The following is a 10,799-nucleotide window of genomic DNA, read 5'->3' on the forward strand; positions in this document are numbered from 1 at the left end:
CCTGGTTCGGCATGGCCATGTGATTAGGACGCTCGACTCGCAATCGACTTCCACCAAACGTGCTCGCCCTTTCAGCCGTGGGGGCGTTATAATGTGACGGTCAATCCCACTATTCGTTGGTAAAAGAATAACCCAAGAGTTGGCGGTGTGTGGTGATGACTAGCTGCTTTCCCTCTAGTATTTCACTGCTAAATTAGGGACGTCTAGCGCAGATAGCCCTCGTGTAACTTTGCGCGAAATTCAAAACAAACCAAACCGAATTTTTGCGTCGTAAGGTAAGCGTGCAGATTTATCGCTGAGCCCCAGGGGTTATTTCTACTCTCTATAATCTAAACTTATTAAATAACCTCATAATGATTAGATACTTTACCAAGAACACCTTAAAAATAAGAGAAATTGCGTCATAAATTAGGCTTCGTAAACATAATCCTTTCTACTACTAGAGTCTAACGGTTTTAAATTTTCATTTCATTCCTTTAGTCACGGAATCCAACCCTTAATGCACTCGTACAGTTTATGTACATACGAATATTCCTTATTTTGTGTGCTTGTGTATGTAATTATTTTGAGAAAACGTAATATCAACTCACTTATCATGTTGTTTAAGACTCATAACGTAGGTAAATTAATATGTAAAATTATAAATGGACTTTTCTCTACGTTAAAATATTTTTATTGCCAGCTTTCTGCCCTCGTCGAGGGCCCGGCATGGCCAGATGGTTATGGCGCTCGACTCGCAATCTGAGGGTCGCGGTTTTAAATCCCCGTCACAACAAACATGCTCGCCCTTTCAGCCGTGGGGGCGTTATAATGTGATTGTCAATCCCACTATTCGTTGGTAAAAGAGTATCCCAAGAGTTGCCGGTGGGTGGTGATGACTAGCTGCCTTCCCTCTAGTCTTACACTGCTAAATTAGGGACGGCTAGCACAGATAGCCCTCGTGTAGGTTTGCGCGAAATTCAAAACAAACAAACCCTCGACGGGAAACAATGGTGCAGATAAGAGGACCGAAAGCTTGCAACAAAAGTCCGTTTATAATTTTACAAACTCGCTCACCATTTTAAAATATATGTTTGGTCCCTAACGGGTTAACGCTTAATAATTGAGAAAAACCGCCATTGTCTGTTATCGTTGTGGTGAACCATTCGCAGAACCCTGTGGTTCCATGGAACACAGTTTGAAAAACCACTCCACTAGATGAATCTTGCTGATCACCAGGAATCGAATAAACTGATGAAGCAATATTTTAATCCGACTTTTTATGATCTTTACTGAACGATGCATTTCGTTTATGAAGTACTTCTCTAATGTTGTGTTCCCTAATCATGAATTCTTGGGCCTTATTAATGGAAATACGTCAAACCAATGGAGCTGCAAATACCACCGAGAAGCTTTCTAAGAGAATTTCTGAAATATGTGAGAACCAAATTACCAACCTACAGCTCAACAACGCTATATTGAGCACATACAGAAAAAATATAAGCTTTCGCTAACTTCTTCTTACTCAACATCTAGGAGCTTTAATCTTATCACATCCGAAGGTTATATGAATTTGTAAAACAACGCTATCTACCAGTTTAAAATAATTGTTATTTTACATCCTGACGGCTGAAAAAACACACAAAAAAACGACGTATTTATTTAATTGATAACACTTTTAAAAATTGTTTGGTTGTAGTTAAACACAAAGATACACAATGGACTATCTATACTCTGCCCACCGCGGGTATCGAAACCCGGTTTCTAGCGTTGTAAGTCCACAGATACACCGCTGTACCACCGGAAGACGCTGTTAAAAATAAATTCGTTGGAAAACATTTCTACAAATATTTCCAAAATATAAGAATGCATAAGTATTTCACTTGATCAATATAAAAGTGTAAAGCACAGAAAGAAAAATTAAAAACTATATGTTCATATACGATGGATCAATAAAAGATCGGAAATTAAGCTTATATATAAAAGACATTAAAGGTCCAGATTTTATACGTAAACGCTGTTTATTGTCAAGCAAAAAGCAACACAATAGGTTATCTGTTCTCTGCCCAGAAACCAAATATTTAGCGTCATAAATCCTCAAACTTTCAGGATTGTACCGAAGGGTACATGTAAACAGATTAAGATTCTTCAATAAAAAGTTGCATTCGAAGTGTAAGGGAGGAAAGGTGCCGTTTTCTTTACTGTCCCTAAATGCAGGACACATTTCTGGTTATTTGTGTATTAAACTAGAAACGTTATATATATATCTATGTATATATACATTTTATTCATTTATTTCAGAAATTCTCGGAAAGCCACACAAAAGCTATTTGCATGTAGCTCTCCCCAGTTGTGAATGGATAGAATAGAGCAGTGTTTCTTAAACGTTTCAGGATCGCGTGCCACTTTTTGTTTATTTTCTTTTAAAATTACAAACCCAGGCCTATTAAAAAAAAAGATAAAAATCCTAGTGACAAAAATTCATATATTTAACACTTACCCATTAATGCAAAAGATGCGATTGTTTTTTCTGGCGCGATTGAAGAACATGTGGTAACATTTTTGTAAATTTTAAGGAAAGAAAATACTGGAGAGTTTATGCAGGTAGAGGTGAGTCTATAACTGAGGAGAGCAGTATGTATATGTACGTGGAAAGCTCAGATGGGGCTTATTACAAATTTTAAGTTTATTTATATTAATTGTGTCGTGTACCACCGACATTAGTTCCATGTACCACCAGTGATACGCGTACCACAGTTTGAGAATCCCTGGACTAGAGGGAAGGCAACTGTCAACAGTATCTACTACCATTTCTTGGGCTGCTTTTGTTTGATCGAAAGAGGGATATGATCGTGAATATAATAGTACACCCTCGATCCAAAAGTGCGGAGCGCGTCTTAGCAGCAACTGGACACGAACCATGAACACTTGAATTCAAAGTTCGGCCATGGTAACCAAAAGGCCATAACTTTAACATTCACTTGAAAGTTGCCAAGGGTGGTTAGATACTAAAAGAAACTTACCAGAGTAGCATCATCATCATTCAAGGATGTCCGTGTGTAGAGATGAGGGGGGTAGCAAGTAGTAAAACTAAAATTACGGAATTTATATATATATTTAAATGCTACCTTCCCACATCTTACTTTACACGCCGCTCATTAATAGTAGATATTAATTATTATCATTATTAACATTATATATTAATTATTATCATTATTAACATTATATATTAATTATTATCATTATTAACATTAGATATTAATTATTATCATTACTAACATTAGATATTAATTATTATTATTAATAATGGTAGTTATTAATTATTATTATTATTAATGGTAGTTATTAATTATTATTATTAATAGCAGATATTAATTATTATTAATAATGGTAGTTATTAATTATTATTATTAATAGTAGATACTAATTATTATTAATAATGGTAGTTATTAATTATTATTATTATTAATGGTAGTTATTAATTATTATTATTAATAGTAGATACTAATTATTTTCTAGACCAGTGGTGTAGGAAGGAGTTGCAATGTGGAGCCTAGATATGCATAATTTACAATGAAAAATTGAAAGGATAAGGAGATGGTAAAAGCAGCTCCCGTGCTGCCAAAGGTAGCTCAATCTAGGAGCGTCTTGGGGCATGCTCCAAGCAAAAAATTAATATAATACTATAATCTACAGTTGCTATGTAAGTCAAATGTGTAAAAGTTGGGTGCCACAGCACCCCCGGTTCCAACGCCTCTGCTCTGGACAAAGAAGCTTACCATATTAAAATAAGAGGGAATCCTCAATAGTTGCGGCTGTAATGATATCTCAAATCGTTCACGAGATGGAGCTATGAGGTTAACGTTTGTACTTGAAAAAAACTCAGAGCCATTCTATGAGCCGCTATGCCGCGGATAAAAATTACAATACAAATATCAGGTGAATTAAACAATATTTATTCTTTATAGATTCACCAGAGATATACATATACAAGTCCAAATGCAATAGTTTTCCACCTAAATCTCTTGAAATTTCTACTATTACGGCGTTGAATCTCGTTCTCTTGATACGTTTTCGAATCACAACTGCTCTCTGTCTCATTTTATTCTTTTCATATATCTTTAAAGCTAGAATCTTTCTCCAGAATGTACGAGATGAATGTAATAATGTTAATTAATAAAATAATTCGTAGAATATGAATAAAGGATAACATATTTTAAGCATATTTTTTTTGTAATGATAATTGTAAGTTTTATTATTTGTATTTCTAGCTTCTTAGTATATTTTCAAGATTTATGTCGAATTAGAATGTTGTTATTTTGGGGAGAGGAAGAAAACTTCCCCCCTCCTACCCCCATGAGAGAGCGCCATGCTATCATGTTGGCTCAGTGGGGTTCAGCCAACTTTGTAGAAGCTGGGAAAAGCGAACTAAGGACAGGTAGAAATTTTGTGGGAAGTGTAAAAAAGTATAACCTATTGTTAATAAATGTATAAAATGTTATGCTCCGCACTCCCGTAGGTTCTACCCGACTTAGTTTAAACAACACAGATTAAACAAATACTTATTTGTTTACTTTATAGGAGTGATCTTCAAATGCGCTAAAAATATCAAGTAATCAGTAGATTTTTTACTATGTTAGTTAAATGTCACACTATCAACTTATCGCTTGTTGCAAAGTGAAGTATTAAATGATACAGTTTCCTAGGAAACAGTTACTGACGTAACTGACGCGCATGGCAAGATAAGCCTTGAACGATTTGACTAAGAGTATCAACTCGTGTGGTTGCAGCTAATTCGACAACGGAACTGCTCTATCAAAATTTAGGGTGACATTTCAACGGTTGGAAAGGAGTAACATTTTCAAGACCAAATTTCTAAAAGTGACCAGGTCCAGACCTGTCTTAACCGCCCGGCGGAAGGGACCGTGTTTAGCCATGAGCCTGGCCGGGCGGGTTTTATTATTCGCCCGATTCGCAGTCCCATTGCTAATGCTGGGACTATTCTATAGACCAGCACTTGGAAATTTTGTCCGAAATTCAGGTACCATATGTTTGGGTGACGTATACATTGTGAATGAAAATCTGTTTTAGCTCTAATGCCATTGAAGTCAAACGTTAATTTTCTTTTCTACCATAAATTATTTTATTAAAAAATTAGGCCCAATTAATCGAAAACGACGTTATTCTAGTGTCACACTTTATAAACCTAACTTCTGTTTTTAAATTGTGTGTAGGCCTAGGTCGATGTTGACCAACACGAAAGATGGATCGGAAACTTTTGTAAAAATAAAATGATAGTTTTACCTCTATCGTATAAAAACAGATAAGTAAAAAAAGGTAACAATTTATACCATTTTATATTAGTAACAGAAGTTTACTGTTTAGTATTTTTTAAACAAGCCAACAATAGTTTTAATGGTGATTATTTTAACTTAAATATATACCTAACATAATACTGTTATACCTAATAGTAATAGTGTATTGTTTATTTGTAAGTTTGTTGTTTCCTTTTTTCCTGATATAATATTAATAATGATTCTTATATATCTTAATTATGTTATTAGGACCTTAGGAAAATATTAAAGTTAATAGAAAATAAATGGGTGTGAATAGTTGTTTTGAAAATACAGATGTTTTCATGAGGTTTTTATATATGTTGTACTTTACAAGCTACTTAATCTTACATTAAAATAATGAATTAGAAAGGTTATTGTTCTTTAACCAATAGTTTGTATAATTTGCAAGATTTAAAATAATTAAGAAGACATGAAACTTATTATTTCGATGTGTATTGACCCCCATAATTTGTACATGTTGTAGCTTAAAACTAACGAGTTATTGTAACTGCACTCCTTACTTGTGTATTTCACAAATGAAAGCTTTTATAATCTTGAATTTTCAGGTTACTTTCCATATCAGAGACGGGTTTCTAATGTTCAAGGTGCAATCACCAACCACCAAATATCAAACTATCCAGAATTAGCATCACAACTTTATCAAAATGATTTTTCTGGAAACCATCATAGCCAATATTCAGATAAGATTCAAAGTCCACATCTTCAAGAAAGGATTTTAGCAGACTTGTATTTTGGTAGACCAAAGATGAAGCTAAAGAATTTTAAAAATGATGATGGTACTGCTCAGTCTTGGATGTCTTTAGATAGAAATCAAGCTAGTATTAATGTGAATACTATTGACAAACATGATAAAATTAAAAATAATCATCCTGTTGGTCACATATCTGTGAAAGTTTATCCCCCAAAAAGAGTTGCTGATGTTAAAAAAGAAGAGTACCTTGGCAAGTTAGGTAAGAGATGTGCATTCTTTATTCAGTTTTAAATTAAACAGAATCCTTGTTTACATTAATCAACACTGGAAATCTGTTCTTAATCACCCATGGTTTATTGTTCTGAATGATATTCATTTATCAAAATTCAAACCTCAAATTATCACTGTTTTTAACTTGTTAGGATGGTTGTTAAGGTTATCACAGTATTATTGATTCATTACTTATTTCAACTAATTTCATCTTCAGAGTAGAGGTTTAAATATTGGACATAAATTTTATTTTTCATTTCTGAATAAATAGTTTGAGAGTTGCATTGGGGACAATAAAAGTGCAAAGTTGACCGATATGCTAAAGTACTACATAAAATACTAAAAGTATTGCAAACAAAAAAGAAATATAATAATATGTATGTTTAAAGCTTTTTTTTTGTGTGTGTGTGCTATGTAAAATAATTACTGCTGTTTTTGCCTTATTTCATTTTGATGCAGTTATAAAATACACAATCTGTTGTAATGCTGGAAGACTGAGCAAGCTTTTGATTTATGTAATTGACAGGAAAAAATATTTAAACAATTTTAAAAAAGTGTTATATTTCTCAGTAATAATACTTTAACTATTAGGAGGAGGAGTAAAAATGTTTTAATATTTATTTTGAACTGTAAAAAAAAAAATTAAAAGAAATGCATTTGTGGTGTAAAAACTAGTATGTATTTTTTCTTTTTTTTGTTTTTGAAGAAAATTTAATAAGAAATTTTTTCCCTTACTTTAGGTATGTTTGGATCTCAAAAAAATGAAATACAACCAACATCCAATGTTGAGAAAATGTCAACACACCCTTCTCCAGGAATTTCTCATCTTAAGAAAAATGAGTTGAATATTCAGCCAGAGTCCAAAGAACCCATAAAGCTGCATTCATTTTCTCGTAATGAAGTCGATCTCAAAGACAAAGAGTCAAAGTCTCCTCTTAGTGACATATACTTTGTAGGTGAGCTACTACATAAAAAAAAAAAGTTTGTTAAACTTTTTAATATTTTTGTTTACATTTTCATATCTTCTAGTAAGTACCTTAATTGACTTGGTTGAATTTTTCTTTATTTTTTGAACATGACTGGTACTTATTATTTTAATATGTATTTAAGATAACAAGAAACTTGCAGGCTGAATAATCACATTAACTTGCAAGGTTTGCTTAACTCACAAGCTTTCAACATCTTCACTAGTTGGAATTAAAACACTAATTGAAGAATGTTGAGAAAGTAGACATCAGTTGACTGAGAAAATCACTAGATCATACATATATATTGTTCACGAATCCCATAGCAACAGTATATGTATGATCTTGTAATTTTTTGGCATCAATTATTGATATTTCTTTAACATTTTTTCCAGTTAGTGCTGTAATTCCACCTGATGAAATGCTCTTTAGGCGAGCTTGTGGGTTAATGAAACCTTATATTTTAACAAGTACTTCAGCCTTTAAGTTTCATTTTATGTTAATGTCTTGTACAGCTTATGTAGGTGATTCAAAATATCTGTTGTGGTATTGTCATAATGTTTTAATCTTTTGACTTTAGTTTTGTTTCAGTTGTAGATGTAAGCAATTCGTATTCACTAAATAACATCAATACAGAAAGACAAATAAAAGACATTTCAAGACAAAATATCTTACTTCAGATCTTGACTAACCAACCACTTTATACATGTAAACTAGAAATGTTTTTTTGCTTTAATAAGCATGGGGTCAGTTTTGTTTATTAAAAATTAATTTTCTATGAGAATGAAAAAAATTACTAAGAATTTAGTTGTTTTTAACAGAAATTAAAAATAAATTCATTTGTTTATCACAATATTAAAGAGATTGATAAATATCGTATCGTCTATAAAGTGTATAATTTGAGTTTTAGTTGTTTTTAACAGAAATTAAAAATAAATTCATTTGTTTATCACAATATTAAAGAGATTGATAAATATCGTATCGTCTATAAAGTGTATAATTTGAGAATTTAGTTGTTTTTAACAGAAATTAAAAATAAATTCATTTGTTTATCAAAATATTAAAGAGATTGATAAATATCGTATCGTCTATAAAGTGTATACTTTGAGTTTTATTTGTTTACTAATCTGTATTTGTATTACATAAATGTGAAATGTAATTGGATAAACAAGAGACATGTTTTTGAACATCTGTTTTTTGTATCAAGCAATTGTAGCAGGATGTAGTGCAGCTGCTATTTTTGGAGTTATTGGTGCTGGAATATGTTTTTACAGGTGAGTGTTTAGTTCTAATATTAACTTCCTTATGTACAGTGAATATATTTACTTTTACTACTGTTGTTAATAATACTACTTTGAATATCATCAATTAAACTTACAAAAAAAAGGTATAATTGTTATTCTGTTATACAGTGTACTATACGGTTTCATTTAGATTCCTGTATCTATCTATCTATCTATCTATCTATAAATAAATATATATATATAATTGTGTGAAGAAAACATTGTGCTTTGTAAACACCTGTATTCTTTACCACATGTTAACCATTAAATTTGATATTCTGTCAGTATGAAGTCTTTTGAAAAGCTGTTTTGTCTTTGGACTCATGAAATGTGCATTGAACTCAAAACATCAATTACTAGGATATGGCTCATTTTAAAATGCATGATATTTGTTAGTAAAAAAAAATCATCCATAGATAAAATTTCTGAATTATTGGGCAGAAGACAATTTACTGAGTCATCAAAACTGCGAATGTACATATGATGGGAATTAAAGAAAAATAACAATTACTTAATTAGAAAAATAGGGAATAATATGCCATAATTCGTCCGAGAAAGCTCTATCAAGGTTTGTGAACTTCATATGAGATTTAAATGACTAACCTGTGTATGTGAACAGATTACAGTATATTTGCTGTGACAAATGTACACACACACACACACAGTTGTAGCATTTTAATCAGAACATTCCACTAAAGTAAAAAAGTAAAACATCAACAACATAAAACTAGTTGTTTTTCATAGTTTAAGATATGCTTTTAACAAGTTTATTCACAAAGAGTGGATCTCTTTCAATAAAGAAGGCAATACAGTGTCTTTTCAACTTAACAGGTGTCTGTACATTATATATTAAAACTATGCACATAATTTAAAAAGTTATAATTCCATTTATTTCCTTCATTGAAAGTATAGACAAATATTGTGGTTAATATTTGGATGAGTTATGACCATAAACTGACTACAAATACGAGTCCACCATATAACAAGAAACAAATTATAAACTCTAACAGTTTATGAAACTGAAAAAGTAGTGTATTTAATCAAAGTTTCAGTTCTGTATTTATTGAGCTGAGTGTTCAGTGTTAACACTTTTATAGGTGACAGTGAACTGCATTAAAAGCAGACAAAGTTTGCAGTTTTGTATGGATCTGTATATCAGCTACTGCGTAAGTTAGCACTCGAAAACATGTGCAAACAATTGTATGTCTATATTATTAACAAAAACAGCTCTAAATCAGATTTTCATTGGTCCAAGCTTTACACTCAACCAAATTCAAACATTCTACCAAGTCAGACCTTATCATGACTATAAGACAATTGAGTTAGCCCTAGAATGCAAAAAAGTGCCTTTTTGACCCAACCACTAGATTTTTCTTTGCCAATTGTCTGTTTCTTTAGTTATTTGTCTCCAAGCGGCACAGTGGTAAGTCTACGGATTTCTGACACTAAAAACCGGGTTTTGATATACCCGTCATGGGCACAGTACAAATTGCCCATTGTATAGCTTTTTCTTTATCTACAGACAAACAAAAAATGTATAGTTATCTGGTGCTTGCTTTATTTTTGCATCAGTTAATCATCCTTAAATACCCAGTCATGCTCAGTTCAGGAATTAAACACCCTGCATTTAGTATTTCATTTACGAAATTGAAAGTAGGACCTACTCATCATAGAATCCCCTGTGTATGGTCTAATAAGAATGAACCTCATCCGTCAAATGTGTATATGCATCTGTTTTTAAGACATTCAATCACGAGTCATGATACTAGAATTTCTAGCCCGAGTGAAGAACTTGGGACCTTTTGACATGCTAACCACTGTGCTACCAAGAAACATTGTAATGACAATGTTCACCCTGTCTGGTGAAACAAGCAGTGATAGTTACAATACACTTTCGATAAAAATTTGTAAAGTTTAACCCTTTATGCTCTCCTGTTTATTAAAATTGTTATTGTCTGTTGTATTCCTTTACTATCCATGATTTTACCACAGTTAATAAACCTATTTCAGAGAAAAAGTACAGATCCCCATAGAACAATTTTAATTTGTTGTTCTAATTTACTTTGTATTTCATTTTCTATTTATTAATTCACCAGTGATTTCTCAATGTCTCTTTCTTTATTTAAATTTTTTTCTGTTTCTTCAGATTTTTGCCTGATAACATTATGCAACTGTAATATAAGTTTAACATAACAGCAAATGTACAAGTTTCGACCTGATGATAACAAAACCTTGTCGAAACGTTGTACATTTG

The 10,799-nt window shown here is 32.0% G+C and overlaps 1 protein-coding gene across 1 annotated transcript in view; it reads left to right on the plus strand.

The window, feature by feature from the left end:
• The first annotated feature begins 4,725 nt into the window (after positions 1 to 4,725).
• LOC106459475 overlaps positions 4,726 to 10,799 on the plus strand; it is a 22,873-nt gene continuing 16,799 nt past the window's right edge. Inside the window, exons 1-4 of the mRNA XM_013919098.2 lie at positions 4,726 to 5,020; positions 5,882 to 6,286; positions 7,038 to 7,253; positions 8,470 to 8,536. Coding sequence (XP_013774552.1) covers positions 4,915 to 5,020; positions 5,882 to 6,286; positions 7,038 to 7,253; positions 8,470 to 8,536 — 794 coding nt within the window. The 5' untranslated portion in view covers positions 4,726 to 4,914. The remainder of the gene's footprint in view (positions 5,021 to 5,881; positions 6,287 to 7,037; positions 7,254 to 8,469; positions 8,537 to 10,799) is intronic.

The sequence above is a fragment of the Limulus polyphemus genome, unplaced genomic scaffold, assembly GCF_000517525.1.
Source record: "Limulus polyphemus unplaced genomic scaffold, Limulus_polyphemus-2.1.2 Scaffold614, whole genome shotgun sequence".
NCBI lineage: Eukaryota > Metazoa > Arthropoda > Merostomata > Xiphosura > Limulidae > Limulus > Limulus polyphemus.